We start from the raw sequence: 18,292 nt of genomic DNA, 5'->3' as shown, positions 1-18,292 counted from the left end.
GCTCTTGACCGGAATCGAACCCAGGACCCTTCAGTCTTCAGGCCAACACTCTATCCACTACCACAGCTTTTTTATCCACTCATCTACTGATGGGCACTTGGGCTGCTTCCAAATCTTGGCTATTATAAATGACACTGCAATGAACATAGGGGTGCGTATATTCTTTTGAATCAGTATTTCAGTTTTCTTTGGATATATTCCCAGAAGTGGAATTGCTGGGTCCATTTTTAATTTTTTTGCTTTCCACAGTGGCTGCACCATCTGCATTCCCACCAACAGTGTACAAGTGTTCCCCTTTTCTCTGCATCCTTGCCAACACTTTTTTGTTGATTTATTGATGATAGCTATTCTTGCAGGTGTGAGGTGTTATCTCATTGTGGTTTTAACTTGCATTTCTCTGATGATTAGTGACATTGAGCATCTTTTCACATGCCTGTTGGCCATCAGTATGTCCTCTTTGAAGAAATGTCTATGCAGGTCCTTTGCCCATTTTCTTACAGTAATTGGATTGTTTTGTTTTTTTGGTGTTGAGTTGTGTAAGTTCTTTATAAATTTTAAATATTGACTTATGGGAAGAATTGCTGGAGACGCACTAGTGGTAGTGTGTCTTTAGTAGCACATTCCTTATTTTACTTCTTACCCTTCAAATTATTCACAAAATCGAAAAATTTTCAAGTTAATTATGGTACTGTAGAATATTAAAAATATATATTTTTATGTATTAAATTCAAGTTAAAATTTTAATGACTAATGATTAGGAAAATTAGCTTATGTTTGTAGTCTCCTATGTGATCCTTTGAAAATTCTTATTTTTTTTTACCTTGATTCTGTTTTTCTCCTTTCTATATTCAATTGCATCCTTTTTTTTTTTTTCATATTAAGGGATGACAAAGTGACATTAGAATTCAATAAATTACTTAACTCATTTTTCATGCCAGCTTTGTACAGTAATGAGCTGTATCATTCACTGTGATGTTATTTCTGCTGCTAAATCTTGCTACTTTTCCTAGTTTCTTCCTTTCTTTATGGTAAGGCAGGTCAGGTAGATTTTACACAAAGGTAGGTAAAATGTTCTTAAAAGATTTCAAGACTCCACTGTTACCTTTTATTATGGACTAGAGGCCCAGTTCACGAAATTCATGCATGGGTAGGGTCCCTAGGCCTGGCCAGTGATCAGGGCCGATCGGAGCCTTCTTTTCCCGGCTGCCGGCTGCCGGCCGCCGGCCGGGGTCTTCCTTCGTTTCGTGCCACCCCCTGGTGGTCAGCACACATCATAGTGAATGGTCGAACTCCCCGTTGGTTGAATTCCCGAGGGGACAGTTTGCATATTAGCCTTTTATTATATAGGATTGTTTTATAGATTTTATTTTAATTTGTCATTAGTGTTTCTAAAGTAGATAAGTAGCATAATTACACATACTTTTTTATTAGTTACCTATTACTGTGCAGCAATATTACCATAAATTTAGTGGCTTAAAACAACACACATTTATTATCTCAGCTTCAGGATCTTGGGTTTCAGTCAAGGTGTAGAGTAGGGCTGTGGTCTCATCTGAGATTTGACTGGGGAAGGATTCGCTTCTATGTTCATGTGACTTTTTGGCAAAATTCAGTTCCTTTCAGGCTGCTGGACTGAGGGTCTCAGTTTTTTACCCTGTGGTCTTCTTCATATGCGCCTCATAACATTGCAGCTTGCTTCTTCACAGCCAGTAGGAGGAAAGTCTCCTCTAAGATAGGCATTGCAGTTCTTTGTAATGTAATCATGTACACATAATCATCCTGTTGGTTAGAGCAAGTTACAGGTCCCATCCACACTCAGGGGGAGGGGATTACACAAGGGCATAAACTCCAGGAATTGGGACCACCCTGGAGTATCTCTGCCACAACTTATTTAGTATGTCTTACCATGAGATTAATACTTTTCTTATTCATTAATTTTTGCTACTTGCTTAGATGGAATGATTAACTTTGGATATTTTATTTTTCTAACCAGATTCCATTGGCCGTGACATCCCCAAAATGCTTGAATTATTTAAAACTGGAATTGAAATTAAGGTAGATGAAGAAAGGGAGAACTTTCTCTCGACCAAAATAGCAACAGTAAGTTAACAGTGGAAATTATTCAATAACCCTTTTATATATTTTGCTTAAGTGATTCATTAATAACTTATAATATATCAGTCCTTTGAACTTGTTCTTGTCACTAGCATTAGGAGTGGCACATAGATAATTTTTTTATTGATTAAACTCATAAATTTTAATGGTACTATAGAATTTCTTCCTTTTGAGTTATGTGCTACCCACTGACATTTACTTGTACTTTGCCTTATTTCATTATTCTATATATGTTATTTCTGTTCCTAATAAAGTAGGGTCTAGATCTTATGTATGCCCTATAAGACTTTGCATAATGCTGAGCTCATAATAGGTATTTAATTCTACTTTAATGGAATTGAGTAATTTGCTTTATTTTTACGAATTATTTCTGATTATCTCTGAGTGGGTTTTAAAACCTTTTTGTCTATTTACAGAAGAAGCTAGAAATCAATTTCCAAAGCTACTTTTAGGAAACTACTATAGATCTGTCAAATTTTTACAGGATTATGTTTTTAAATACATAGCTATTTGCAAATATCTTTTTAAAAATATATTTTTATTGATTTCAGAGAGGAAGGGAGAGGGAGAGAAAGATAGAAACATCAATGATGAGAGAGAATCATTGATCGGCTGCATCCTGAATGCTCCCCACTGGGGATCGAGCCCGCAACCCGGGCATGTGCCCTTGACTGGAATCAAACCCAGGACTCTTAAGTCCACAGGCCAAACCAGCTAGGGCTGCTAATATCTTTTTTATATTAAAGAATCTCTAAAATATCTATTTAATGTGTGTAATTTTATTCTGTGCAATAACTATAGGGATAATAATTATATTGATAGCAAATTTTAAATTGCCTACCAAGTGCCAGGCACCATTCTAAACACTTTTTATATATTCTATCTTTTAATCCTCAAACCTGTGAAAGGTAAATTATCCCCATTTTGTAGATGAAGGCATGGAAGCCCAGGGAGGTTAAATACTTTTTCCAAGGTCCCATAGGTAGTATAAGGCAGAATAGGTATTTGACTCTTGGCAGTCTCCTCCAGAGTGCAGGCTCTTTACCCCTGTACCATCCAGCCTCATGGCTGGAATTACTTGAATAGCTGTTATTCTTCCTCCCATCCTACTCCTAAGAGGAATTACGCATTATATCCAACAGGTAGTAGTCCAAGCTAATTGAACTGTGCCCACTGTAGATCATCAGAAATGTAGAAAAAGTGCTCGGATAGTTTTATAGAAGGAAAACTTGCTTTAGAAAGGGGCAAAGCTGGTTTAATCCAGTCAGGGATTGGGAAACTGCTCATTGCCTTCATTACCATCAAAGCTCAGCTCCAGTTCATTTGGCTTTGAGCTCTGCTAGAACCTGATGTAGGAATTTCCTTGTTCCCCAAAGGCCCTTGGCAATGCTTCTTGTTTCTTAGGGATGACAACATTGTAATGTAAAAAAAAAACAAAAACCAAATACAAATTTTAAGAGAATATGCTAGAGCTATGGAGACATGGGTTTGAATACCAGTACTGCTACTTAAGGAATGGCAGACTTTAAACAAGTTTCTTTTCTTTTTTTTTTTTTTTTTAATATATTTTATTGATTTTTTACAGAGAGAAAGGGAGAGAGACAGAGAGCTAGAAACATCGATGAGAGAGAAACATCGATCAGCCGCCTCCCGCACATCTCCCACCGGGGATGTGCCCGCAACCCAGGCACACGCCCCCGACCGGAATCGAACCTGGGACCTTTCAGTCCGCAGGCCGACGCTCTATCCCCTGAGCCAAACCGGTTTTGGCTAAACAAATTTCTTACTGTAGTTGTGTCTCACTTTTCCTCATCCATAAAACTTATATGGTAATATCTGTTTCACAATTTTATTTAAAGATTAAATAAAATTTTAAAATGGTAGCAGCTATTGTCGTTACTCTTTTGGTTGGACTTTTTGGGGCTATAGAATATCTTTATAAAACTCTTTATAGTTAGATTTTTTTCTTTTTAAGTAATATTTTCAGTATATTCAATAGTTAGTAGTTTATATAGATCCAGACTTAGAGTATACTAAGCCATGGCATCTTATTCATTCTGTTCAACAAATACCATAATGATTAAGATATGGGCTTCAGCTTAGCCAGTGTGGCACAGTGGTTGAGCATTGACCTATGAACCAGGAGGTCAGAGTTCGATTCCCAGTCAGGGCACATGCCTGGTTGCAGCTTGATACCCAATATGCAGGAGGCAGCCGATCAATCAATGATTCTCTTTTATCGTTTATGTTTCTAGCTCTTTCCCTCACCCTTTCTCTCTGAAATCAATAAAAATATATATTAAAAAAAAAAAAGACATGGGCTTCAGATCAGACTCCCTGGATCTTTTAGAGATATAATAATTTTTATAATGGAAAACAAATTATTCTGTGTGTTTAAAGTGAACCTTTTTGAATACTACTTAAATATTGTAGTATAATAATGGGTTTTAGATTCATACTGTCTGCTTCAAATCCTAGTTCCAGATTAGAACTCTGCCACCTTCCTTTCTGAGTTTCAGTTTTCCTCCATGTCCTGTATATGTAAAATGAAGTTAATAGTGGTACAGACTTTCTAGGCTAGGAAGGGGTAGATAAAATGACATGGTAATTATCAAAGACTTTCTAGGTTGAAATGGAGTAATAGGAACCTGATTTATCCTCCTTCTAAAGCAATTAACATTACCTTGATATTAAAACCAGACCAAAATAAGAAAAGGGTAGTCCAGTATCATTCATGAACATAGATGTTGAAGTTAGAAAATCAACAATAAAACAATTCCCTTTAAAAATCAGCAAAAGATTTGAACACACTTTACCAAGGTGTGACAAACACATTGGAAGATGCTCAACATTATTAGTCGTTAAGGAAATACAAATTAAAACCACAGTGACCTATGAACCAGGAGGTCAGAGTTCGATTCCCAGTCAGGGCACATGCCTGGTTGCAGCTTGATACCCAATATGGGGCATGCAGGAGGCAGCTGATCAATGATTCTCTCATCATATCCACTGGAATAACTAAAATTAAAAAGACTATGACAAGTGTTGATGAGGACATGGAGGGACTGGAATGCTCATAACACTGCTGTGGAAATGTAAAATGATGCTGCCATCGGTTTGGCAAACAGTTTGGCAGTTTAAGAAGTTTAACATCCACCTCTTATATGATCCCACTATTCCACTTTTAGATAGTTACTCAGGAGAGATGAAAACATATCTCCATAAAAATACTTGTAAACAAATGCTTATATCAGAGTTATTTGTAATAGCTAAAAATGGAAACATTCTACATATCTAGTGACAGATGAATGTATAAATAAATTTCGTTAGGTTTCTATAAAATTATTATTTTTTTAAAATCCTCACCCAAGGATGTTTTTTCCATTGATTTTTAGACAGAGTGGAAGGGAGGGAGGAGGGAGGTGGGAGAAGGAAGAGAGGGACAGAGATGTGAAAGAGACATATCGATTGGTTGCCTCCTGCATACTCTCTGACTGAGCCTGCAACCTAAGTACATGCCCCTGACCGAGAATCGAACCTGGACCCTTCACTCCATGGGCCAATGCTCTTAACCACTGAGCCAAACCGGCCTGGGCTATATCTCTATAATAGAATATTCTTCAGTAATTAAAAGAAACTACTGATGCATGCTTTAACATGGATGAACTTAAAAATAATTATGCAGAGTAAAATAAGCCAGACAAAAAGGAGTGCATATTGTATGTTTCTGTTTATATAAAATTCTGGCAAATGCAAAATAATGTATAGTGACAGACAGAAAACAGATCAATAGTTAACTTGGGGACAAAGGTGGGAAGGAGGGATTAGGAATTTTGAGGATCAGTGACATGTTTGTTATCCTGACTGGTGATGGTTTCATGAGTATGTACATAGTTAACATATTAACACTTGAGTATGTATATATATATATATAGATATATTTTTTATTGACTTCAGAGAGGAAAAGAGAAGGAGAGAGAGACAGAAACATCAATGATGAAAATAATTGATTGGCTGCCTCCTGCACGCCCCCAACTGGGGATCGATCCCTCAACCCAGGCATGTGCCCTTGACCAGAATTGAACCTGGAACCCTTCAGTCCACAGGTTGATGCTCTATCCACTGAGCCAAACCGGCTATGGCAATATGTTAACACTTTAAAGATGTGCAGCAGATCCCATGGAATACTATCTATACTAATAAACGCCTAGGTGGCCCTCACACTCTCACGTCATAACAAGATGGCCACCCCCACATTGTCCCACGATGGCTGCCACAAGACGGCTGCCCCCACGTCATCACAAGATGGCCGTCACAAGATGGCTGGCAGGGGAGGGCAGTTGGGGGCGAACAGGCCAGCAGGGGGAGGGGGCAGTTGGGGGCCATCGCGCTGGCAGGGGAGTGGTTAGGGGGCGATCAGGCAGAAAGGCAGGTGAGCGGTTAGGAGCCAGCAGTCCCGGATTGTGAGAGGGATCCCAGATTGGAGAGGGTGCGGGCCGGGCTGAGGGACCCCCCCCCCCCCGCCCCGGGCACGAATTTCGTGCACTGGGCTTCTAGTTTAGCAATAAATAGGAACAAACTATGGATACATGTGATGTTGTGGATGAACCTCAAAAACATTATGCTTAGCGAAAGACACCAGACACAGAAATCACTTACCTGGGGTGGGGGCAGGAAGAAACAGTCATAACAGTAAATGTGCATAAGTCATATTGGGTTGATGAAGATGTTTAAAACTGCTTGCTGGTGATGGTTGCCCAACTTGGTAAACTTACTAAAAAATTATTGAATTGTAAATTAGAAAATGGCAAATAATATGAAATACAAAATATGCCTCAATAAAATTATTAAAAATACGCAGTAAGTCAGGAATACCTCAATAAAGTTGTTTAAAAATGAATAAAAATCTGTTTAACATTATGTATAATACAGTATAACTATTCCATAGAAATATTGGTTTTAAGTATCAGAGATACTTAAAAAAAGATTTCAAAGCAAAGTAACATAGTTTTCTTAAAAGTTTGATATTTCCATGAGTGATGTTACTCTTACTATATAGTTGGAAATACTGAAGATGTTTGTTGTTGCCCCCTGTATAATGTTAGAATTGGATTGGGGATGAATATGCCGATGAAAGGCCATTGACAGCATCACAGTCCTCATTTAGGGAGAGTTCCTCCTCATTTTGGATACAAAGAGGGTATTAAGATCAGGGTCAAGAAACTATAGCCCAAATCCAATTGTGGCTCATTTTTTTATAGTCTGTGAACCAAAAAATGGTCTTTACCATTTTAAATGGTTGTAAACAGCAAAACAAAACAAAGAATTTTCTACAGAGATCATATGAGGCACACAAAGCCTAAAGTATTTAATATCTGACTCTTTAGGTAAAAGGTTTGTTGACCCCTAATCTAGAAAGATGGGTTTTGGGAGAGAAAAATGTATTAATTTTGTGTTTTTATTTGCCTGTACAAGAGAGACTGTCTAACTTTACTTAAGTCATCTTGGCGTCCCTTGTTAGGGTTCTATAGAGTCTGCTCTGCCACATTGCTACATGATTCAGTTCTGCTTTTGATGTAATGTGAAATTGGTGTTGAGTAGTTTAAGCTGGTTTTCTTCTGTATCAAAGTGATAAATACAATGTTGAATTATCTTATATGGTTATCTGACTTTAGGATTAGCATCTTGAGTATGAGAACGAGGCCATTTGTGATGCCTTTATCTATCAGAACTGTACTAATGTGTTAGAGCCAGTATCCAACATTTGTGAGTAGTATTTGTGGGTAAATTGGTTTCGTTTTTCTTTTCTGCCAATTGTACCTATACTTTACATGTTCATGAAATTGATTATGCTTATATCAGCGAGAATGTCATTCAGAGGATAATGTTGGACATCGTGCAGACAGAACAGTTTGTTTTTGGAATATTTTATTTTTTAGTCAGTTATATTGCTATCATGTAATCAATAATTTCTCATCATGACGAATGAATTGGTTGGGATAAAATAAGTTGCTAAATGGTCAGATTTAAGGGAAAGATCTTAAAGCATAAAACTAAAAATAAAGGTTTACAGGGGAGTAGAAACACATTTTTACAACTGGACCCTAACTTTTTTTTTTTTTTTTTTAATTCTCACGTGAGTATGGAGAGTGGAAGAGAGAGGGAAAGAAAGAGAGAACTACCGATATGAGAGAAACACATGGATTGGTTGCCTCCTGCACGCACCAGGACCAGGGCCCGAGCCTGAGCTGGGGAGGAGCCTGCAGCCGAGGTACGTGCCCTTGACCAGAATCGAACCCGGGGCCCTTCAGTCCGCTCTTATCCATTGAGCCAAGCTAGCTAGGGCCCTAACTTTTTTTTAAAAAAAAAATTTATAACACTTTCCATGAAATAGAAATGAACTAAGGCAGATTCTCAAAAAAAATGAAGCTGAAATATAATATGAACCTGTTCAGTATATATATTCTAAGTAGCAATTTCATTTCAGATAGTAATTAAATAACTTTAAAGTGATTTATCTGAGTTTATAATATAGAAAACAACATAACAGTCATAATTTTACTGCCTAGATAACTCTATTGGCATTTAAAAATTTTCAAATTGATGTATGTACTTCGTTAAATTAGTAGCTTAAAAATTCCAAGGTGAACATTACTATTGTTTTCTTCTTAGGATAAAATCTTCTTCTGTTATACTTCTTAACATTTTAAGTTTCTTCATCTGCCACCCATTCTTAATTATTTCTTTTCAAATATTCCTAGGCCTGACCTGATTCTCTACCACTCTCTCTTTTTCTGTGTGGGGTCCTGTGACTCCGTTTACTGTGGACCCCTGCTGACTTGCCTTTGCCATGATTCGCTCTGTTTACTAGTGCCTACTAGATGGAATTGACAAGAGCCATGTTCATAGAAGGTGAACTGCTTGCAAAATTGAAGTGTTCACAAACATAGATTGCCTGGCTTTTGCTAACTATGGAAAATAAAGCCTTTCTACAGTGTTTGGGACTGATATTTTTTCTAACCCATGATCTCTAGAGATTTTTACTGGATCCTATATATTTTAAAAATTTATCCTTATTTATTGACTTTTCTTAAATTTTATTCTTTGAATAGAAAAAATTATTAGCTCATTTATAATATAGCCTAAAAAAGAAAAAGAAAAACAACCAAAATAATGTTCAAGTTCTGACTTTGTGCCAGGCACAATGTAATGCAAAATAGAATAAGACCTTTTTTCTTAAGAAAGATATATGTGGTAGAGGAGCTACATATGGAAATGAATTATAGAAAAGTATGATAATAAAAATATATATAAGATAGAAGGAAATTGCAGAAAAGAAGCAATGATTGATGTGTAATTATGCCATGGAGTAGGCCAAGGACTATTTCTAGGAGGAGTTTGAAAATATACACCAGGTAAATTAAGGGTCATTATTCATATTTTAAAATAATATGTAAGATAATAAATGGGCTACTATACATTTATATTAGTTCAGGTGTTTTAAAGGGACCAAATAACAGTGACTTAATTATGACAAAGTTTGAGCTGGTGAGTAGCTTGGAGCTATTCTTCACAGAGTTAAGCAGGGATCAAGATTCCTTCTCTCTCTCTCTCTCTCTCTCTCTCTCTCTCTCTCTTTCTCTTTCTCTCTTTGCCATTTCCTAGGGTATTTTATTCTTTATAGATGAATCTTACTGATACCAAGTCTGACTTGTAGCCAGTGTGGAGGAGACAAGAAGAGGTAGACAGCAAGCAGCTTTCTTTCAAGCATATGAGCCATTGGCCTCATCACTTCTGCCCCCATCCCATGGTCCAGAGTTAGTCATGTGGCTTAGCTGAAAGTCTGTGCTGTCTAGTATCTATCTGGATGCTCATGTGCCCAGTTAAAACTTTATTTTAAAGAGGGGAGCCCTAGCAGGTTTGGCTCAGTAGATAGAGCGTTGGCCTGCGGACGAGGGGTGCTGGGTTCGATTCCTACCAGGTTGTGGGCTCAATCCCCAATAGGGGGCATGCAGGAGGTAGCCGATCAGTGATTCTCTCTCATCATTGATGTTTCGGTCTCCCTCTCCCTTCCTCTCTGAAGTCAATAAAAATATATTTAAGAAAGTAATAATAGTAAATGAAGAGGGGAGGCACTGGACAGGTGGCTCATTTGGTTGTGAGTTTGATTCCCGTCAGGGCACATGAATGCATGAATAACGAGAACAACACATCGATGTTTCTCTCCCTCTTCTGCCCCCCCCACCCCACCTTCCTCTCTCAAAATCAATAAATTAAAAAAATAAAAGATGAAGGGATGGATTTGGGAGACAAGGCTTTGCTACAGTTGAGGAGGAACCAAGAAATCTAAAAGAATAAAAAAATAAAAGGTAGGAATTTTTGTTCATTTGTTTATTGCTGTACCCCCAGTTCCTAGAATAGCGCCTGGCAAATAGTAGGTGCTCAATAAATAATTGTTGAATGAATGAAGGTACAAATAATCAAAAGCTACTGCCAATGGAAGATCAGTTAGAAATTACTGAAGATACTGTTATACATAATATATAGTCAATCAGTGTTTTGTTTTCTAAATATTTAATTGATTCACAATAAACTTTTCAAGCAATCCTTATGGAGTAATATAGGAAGTGAAAATTTTAATTTCTGGAATTTCAAAAAATGAGAGTCAGAATTATCCTATCCTCTATTTATTATGGAAATAATTAGGTGTATATTTTGACATTACACAGGAAAATTAAGCAGTTTCCAGATATTATAGCATACACCTGCCAGAATAAAGATTTTGAAGTAATTTTCAAAGGGTGCAGTATTTTACAACATACCACAAGTCTATTTTATGTTAGCTTTGAGGCTCTCAGAACCTGCTTTGTTTTTTCCTCACTAATGGATTCCTTGTGTGATTTAAGATACTTGGCCTCCAACCTACTTTTCCAGAAGACTTGTAAGTGTAATTTTAAGCCATTTGCATTGTTGATTGGCTTTCTTAACTTGGCCTTTATTATAAAGTAAAAGTTCTTTCTGATTTTCTATTAGTATTGACTTTACAGTCTTACAGGAAGCACATATAATACCTTTATTTTTGTCAAAAACTAGAATGTTCTCTCTTCTAATGTTAACTGCCTCACATATTTCAAAAACAAACATATGTGATAACGTTGTAGTAAAATATGGCACATTAAGACATGTAATAGGAAGCATTTATCCAGAAGAGAGGACATGAACTGTAGTTTAAAGGAAAATTTGGAATGTGCTTATTTGATGTATTTAACTATCATAATATTTAATACCAGAATAAATTACATGACTCTTATGGCCTATTATATATACTCCTGAAAGAGCCTATAAAATCAGACCCATGTTTCTGTATATATTTTCAAGCAGCAATTAGCTAACTTTTGTGTGTGAATTTAGTTAAATAGAATCTCACTTATGTAGAAGTACTTATTATAGTTTTCATGGGAAATTACTTTGATTTTCAAATAAATTCTGACTGAAAAATCTTTTGGGATTAATAAAGTTAAAGTTTGAGGATAAAACATAGGTTTGCATTATAATGCACACTGGACTTTTTAAAGAATACAGTATTTTATGAAATCATAGTTTCAGATTATTTTTTGTAGTTTGGCCCTTTTATAAGTGCTTAGCTGTCAGCACAGCAACTTGGTAGAATTTCCCATTCTTTATAACAAGTATTTGGCCTGCAAAAGAATGTTTAGTGAGCACCAGCTCTATAGTCCAATCAACTTTCTATTTTAATTTTTCACTTCAAAGTAATTCTGTTCAAGTATACAAGTTCATACAAGGTGAGGCTTTTAAAAAAGACTTCACTATAAAAATTTTCTGAAAACCATAAAATCAGGAATCTTGATGTTTTATCTTCATTTTATTTTAGAACATTGGGGACACCCAGTGTTCAAAGCACTTTAGAAAAGAAAATCTAAAGAGAAATTAAACCATATTAATAGCATTTCAGGTAAGAAAGTAATAAAATAATCACATATTTTCTTGGAATTTATTGCTTCATAAAGCCTGACCTCTAGTTAAGCTGGCACTGGTAAGTATCTTTAATGTCTGCATATCTTTTTCCTCAGTTTTTTATTTTGAAATTTTTAAATGAATGGAAAAGTTGAAAAAACAGTACAATGAACACCTACCTATACACTCATCATATCTAGAGTCACCAATTTTGTCACATTTGTTTAGAAAAACTAGTAAAAGTAGTTTGCTTAGAGAAAATAGATACCTGTGTATGCCACTTGTCCTGTTTTAATTTAGAAACTTACTATTTCTATATTTTTATTAATAGGTAGTTAGAACATAAAAATCTTAAATAATTTGGAAAGGGGAAGACTTCTAAAAACTTCACTAAATATGACTGAAATTTTGAAGAACATCTTTTGAAAATACATTATGTAATAGCCTAGCTTTGACACGAACAGTAATCATAGCATTAAAGGAAAAACAATTGTAGCCCCTTTAAAACCTGTAAATATCCAGACTTTGAGGACTTACAAGTAATAATGCTATTGGCAAATCAAACATAAGCTCATTTTCTAAAAAGAAAAAACAGAGGGTAGGACAACTCATATGATTATACCAGATTATGCCAAGACCTGATTTAACTAGTGTTTCTTGTCTGGGTTTCAAATATACTTGGATCTCTTACATAGTTAATATAAAGGCAGTGTCTTTGATGTGCTTTTCTCCCCCTTGTTTTTTAAAGTTGTAGACATGGTCCATTCATAGGCATGTATCACTATACTTCGCTTGAGTAATAGTGAATTATTTTGTGGCAAGAATATTATCAACCTGGAAGCTGATAAAAGATGAAGTATATTCTAACAAAAATAAACAAGTTCAGGGCAAGGGGATAAGCATCATAAATCTTGTGTTGAAATCAGAGTCTTTAGTTTCAGCGAACATGTTAGAACAGGAAAAGTGAATGTGTTGGAGTTCAGTTAAACAAAATGTGGATAGTATATAGTGCATGGAAATTGAAGACTTACTTTGAAGCATCTAGGTCCATAAGTTGAAAACTGGCAAGCAAGGAATATTGCTTAAATCAATTAGAAACAATAATTAGCTAAAAGGGGGCAGCCCATTGGCTCAGGGCTCACTGTTATTTCCCTTTTCCTCCATTCCTTCTAGTTGATGATTAACTTTTTTTTGGTTGCATTATTTTTGGTGTACAATAGTGTGCTGTGCCATGGATAAGAGGCTTATAAAGAGAATAAGGTAAATTGTAGAATGTAAAAGTCAAATTCTGTACTTGTTAGTTCTCATTAAAATTAAAGGAAGTACATTGGCAATAGGCCTTAGACCTCCAATAATGTGGGGCTAAGAACGAGGGGAAACTAATATTTATCTAGAACTCAACATGAGCCAGCATTTTGCTTGCTGCTTTGTTGTGAAAGATGTAAATTTAACTGGGATGAGTAATCCTTGTAGTATTTTAAGTTACATTCGTTGGATAGATTTTTATCAGTATTCTTACTAGTAGGAATATTAGAATGAAAAATAGTTTATTTCCAGTTTTCTTACTTATACTGTTGTGAAATCAGATGATAATTTCCCAGAATTTGGGGGAATTGAAAGTGTGTCTCTCCCCTTCTTTAAATAAATAATAGCATAAGAAGAACCATAGTATTTGGGAGAACAGCTAACTTTTCTCTTTAATTCATTGCATTAACTCAACAATGTAGTGATCACCAATTAGAATAGCACACATGAAAAATACAAACGTGGCATAACGTGTAAAAAGAAAGGAACTGACGTGCTTTCCTTTCTTCGCCAGTCCTTCTGTTAATACGTAGTTGTCAGTATCCTGCCCACACAGCTTTCTTTTGTAAACTTTATTTAAAAAACCCGTGATAAGTATGGTAGCTTTTACAGAATTTTGTTTTTAAACAACTTTATCATAAGCAATGATGAAAGCTGTTTGTTCCTTTAGATTTTGGTAGATTATTTGTTAAAGTGATGTAAAACATAACTCATACCACAACTTGTCTTTGCATGCATTTTTATGTATTTGTAGACAAATAGTGAATTCTAACACAGGAGTTGGCAAACCATGGCTCAATGGTCAGTTTTTAAATCATATGTGAACTTAGAATGGTCTTTTAAAGGGTTGTAGTAAAAAGAAAAAAAAGAACATGCAGCAGAAATCATGTGGCCCTCAAAGCCTAAAATATTTATATCAAATATAAATATCTGATCCTTTACAGAAAAAGTTTGCCAACCCTAAAATATAAATACATAACTCATAAGCTTGGGAAGTTCCAGTTCCAAGTGAGGAGGTGTAATGACATGACCCCCATCTCTCTCAGGAATGCCGCTCTTATAAACCTGCACAGAATGCATGGAGCAGCTGTTCGAAGATTCTGCAAAGTAAATAGTGGCAGGCAAATTAGGGAAGACCAGAATTTGAAGTACCACCAAACTGGCTGTGAGTTTGCCATTTTCCCCTTGTGTTGGCACATGGCCTGGTCTCAACTTAGACTGAAACCAGGCGGCAGACAGCAGTGCAGGCAGAGAGCTCCAGGCTTGAGAAGTAGAGGCGTGGCTCCTAGTAGTAGCAGTGGTGCAGAGGATAAGGTATCTTACCTAAAATGGGGAGGTAGGGGAGCCTTCCTTTGTGACTAGAGGATCTGTGGTCACAAGAGGATGGGGCACACTGCATTTGCTTTTTTTTTTTCCTTTCTCTTTCTGTCTGCCTACCAGTTGGCCCCCACTGCAGGAACAGTTGCAGACAGTGGCAAAATGGGAGGTAAATAAAGCTCCAGCTTTCTGGGCAGACTGCCAAAAGGGAGAGCCCCAGGGAACCAGAAAGTACTAGGGAGATCAGGGAGAGATGGGAACTTGGGAAAGGGACCTCATAAAGTTATTCATGTCTTAAGAGACATGAATGATAGTATCTCTGTAATGCTCAGAACGGAGCTTGAATAAGAGTAAACGTAATAAACATCTAGTTAATAAATCAGTTATTTTCCTTAGTGTTGTATAGGAAACACAGATTATCTTCCTTTCCTTGGTTTAGATTGTTAGGAATCATGGGGATTAAAAGTATTGGCCCATCTGCAGCAACCATATGCCAGGCCACACTCATTTAATCTTAGAACATTGCACTTGGAAGGGATTTTGGAGGTCAGGTGTTCTAAAGAGTAAAGTAGCAGCCCTCCCTGCAGTTCCATTTAGAGATGATCAGTCGTCTGAGGCTGTCAGTGCACTTACCGTGAGAGCTGGCCACTTCTGGAGGGTCATGTGATTGTCTAACAATCATGTATACATAATTTGTCTTTTTTTTCTAGCCTCTGTAAAATGTAAAAAATTAAGTTGAATCCTTTTTTCACACTGTAGTTCTTAGTCATTCAGAATATTTGAATAGACTTAATTCTATTCTGGCGATTCTCAAAGTGTGGCCCCAGGATCTTGCTTAACTGACAAATTTTTCTCAGGACGCCTACTTCTCTCTTCCCCTTCTTTTAATCCATGAAGATATACCCTAAATTTTTTGTGTGTGCCTGTGTGCATTTTTCTGGAATGAGGTTTGATAACCTGAAGAACATTTAAGAATCACTGCTTTAGACATGCTCTCAACTACAATTGGTCCTGCATACATTTGTATCTCAAAAGAACAGAAAATGTTTTTTAATTTTCTCATAATGGTAGAAAGTGATTGAAGACAAAGTTTAGGAATTTCACAGAAAGAGGAAAATCTGAGAGTTAAAGCAAAGAGGTAGAGTTCACCTATATTCGCTGAGCAAACCTGATTTCTGTGGTAAGTCTTCCATCTAGTCTGCTTAGGGAATTATTTCTGACGTAATAAGAAATGTTAAGCAGAAGGTAGGATTCAGTGAAGCAGTCTTTTTTTGAAAACATCTATGCTGCAGATGAGGAATAACTATTTTGTCCTGCAGTGGATAATTATCTTAGCTAAAGATAGATAGTATTGTGACTATTATATATTCAAGTGCATTCATTATACACACACAAACAGATATGGTGCTTAACATAGTTCAGTTACCCTTCAAGGTCAACCCAGTCCTGTTTTGTTGTTTTAAGCTGCTGTATCAAGTCTCATGCTCTGCTGTTGAGAATAGAACAGGTATTGTCTCCTCATAATGGTCATCCTTGACTTCCTTCGTAAGACCACAAAATGCAATTGCATGGGAAAGCACCACTGGAAGTGCGGAGTAACTGATGTCGCTTACATGAGTTATCTCTAGATTGTTACCAGCCCAAATAAATAAATTTCTCATGCATGCATACATAGCTATCTTGTCATCAATAGCCAATTAAATAACCCAAGTTATGCCCATAAAATATATAACTTTTTAATAATTTTGCAAAATACCTAAAAGAAAAAATAAAGTATTATGGCTACAAATATATTTAATTCAGTAGAGACATAGTACACAGTAAAGATAGAGGTGATAAAATTTGGATAAAAGTATAAACTATTTTAAAACTTAATGAAATTGAAATCATTCTACTGATGAAAGTTACAAGGGAAGTATTTGTTTTTCATTTCTAAAGCCATGTCATTATTAGCTTACTATAGGAATGGCAATATAGGTCAGCAGAAATTATGTAGTAGTTACAAAAATCTGGTAAGTTTAGTCTATCTATACTAATAAAGAGCTAATATGCTAATGGTCGATATGCTGTAACAGGTAACGACCAGGTCATTAGCATATTAGCTGGCGCGTTGCTCCGGAGAGGGGGCAGAAATGGGGAGTCGCCCAGAGGAGGCGGGACCATCCTGTGTGGGGGAGGGCAGGGGTGAGAGCGCATAGCGCGCCCCCTCACCAGTCCTTTGCCACCCACAGCTTGCACTCTAAGTGCCCGACGCAGCCCACCTGCCAGGAGAAGGAACACAGCACAGCAGGCAAGAGGCTTCCACGCTCTCTGGTGCCATGACGGGATGGAGCCACTGTGTTGCTCCGGAGAAGGGGAGGAAGCGAGGAGGTGCCCAGAGAAGGCGGGACCAGCCCTAGGCGACTCTAGGGACTGAGGGCGGGGCTTGAAGCGGCCAGAGAAGGCCAGAGGGTTTGGGGGCTGGGCCAGGTGTGCTGGAGCTCTGCGTGGACAGGTTCAGGTGTCAAGGCAGGGTGGCGTGCGCGCGATTTCAAATTGTGTGCTGGGCTCCTAGTATGGTATAACAAACTATTTAAAAAGTTATGCTGCACATCTTGCTTTGTGTCTATTGCTATCCTAAATTTAGGGTAGATCTTTAACAAAGGGTAAGAGAACTTATTAGATACTAGAGGCCTGGTGCATGAAATTCATGCACACGGGGCAGGGGGAGGTCCCTCAGCCTGGCTTGCACCCTCTTGCAGTTTGGAGCCCTCGGAAGGTGTCCAACTGATGGCTTAGGCCTGCTCCCCGCGGGGAGCTCACTGACCACCAGGAGGCAGCTCCTGCGTTGAGCATCTGCCCCCTGCTGGTCAGTGTGCATCATAGTGACCTGTCGTTCCACTGTTCAGTCGATTTGCATATTAGCCTTTTATTATATAGGATGTGGTGACTGCTTCAGTTGATATAGAAGGAAGGTCAGTTTGAGGTAAGGTGGAGAATTAAGGGGGAATGAAAGGAGACAGTGACACATGTTGATACCTTTGGCATTTTGTTTTGTTTTCTAACATAACAAATATAAGGTGCCTTGTCTGCCAGTCTGTGAGGTCCGTGGACTTGGTAAGGTGAACTGAGCATTGCTTGATATTTTTCTTCCCAGATTGGCATCAAAGTGAAAATTCCTCTAGTAATGTCCACACCCTCTTATTTAGGGTTTGGTACTGCATCTTGCCCAATAGAGTGTTGGGTAAATGTTGTCTGATGAGGATGAGAATATATTTTTTTCCCCGAGGAATTATCTTTATGATTATGTGACACATTTCTCAGGGTCATTGGAAAATAGAAATCTTGTTTGAACTTGAACTCTTACTGTGTGGTTTTTGCTGGTTACTCTATTATAAGTTTTATATGAATTTTAAAAAAATTGATTCATTTTGTAAAGTTCAAAATCCTCTAAATATTGAAATGTAATATGTGGGGAGCCGGCACGGCCATGGCATACTCAGCCCCAGGGCACCTTATGTGCCATGCCAGCTCAGCCTGGTTCAGTGACCCTGAGTTGCGGGGTGAAAGGATTGAGAAAAGACAGACAAGAGAATGAAAG

General features: G+C 37.3%; 1 protein-coding gene across 1 annotated transcript in view; it reads left to right on the top strand.

Moving 5' to 3' along the window:
- The window catches only part of MRPL1 (mitochondrial ribosomal protein L1), a 56,765-nt gene that overhangs the window by 35,321 nt on the left and 3,152 nt on the right, over positions 1 to 18,292 (top strand). The window contains exon 7 of the mRNA XM_005857431.2: positions 1,994 to 2,100. Coding sequence (XP_005857493.1) covers positions 1,994 to 2,100 — 107 coding nt within the window. The remainder of the gene's footprint in view (positions 1 to 1,993; positions 2,101 to 18,292) is intronic.

The sequence above is a fragment of the Myotis brandtii genome, unplaced genomic scaffold, assembly GCF_000412655.1.
Source record: "Myotis brandtii unplaced genomic scaffold, ASM41265v1 scaffold111, whole genome shotgun sequence".
In the NCBI taxonomy this organism is placed as follows: Eukaryota; Metazoa; Chordata; class Mammalia; order Chiroptera; family Vespertilionidae; genus Myotis; species Myotis brandtii.
This window is presented reverse-complemented; position numbering and strand designations above follow the sequence as displayed.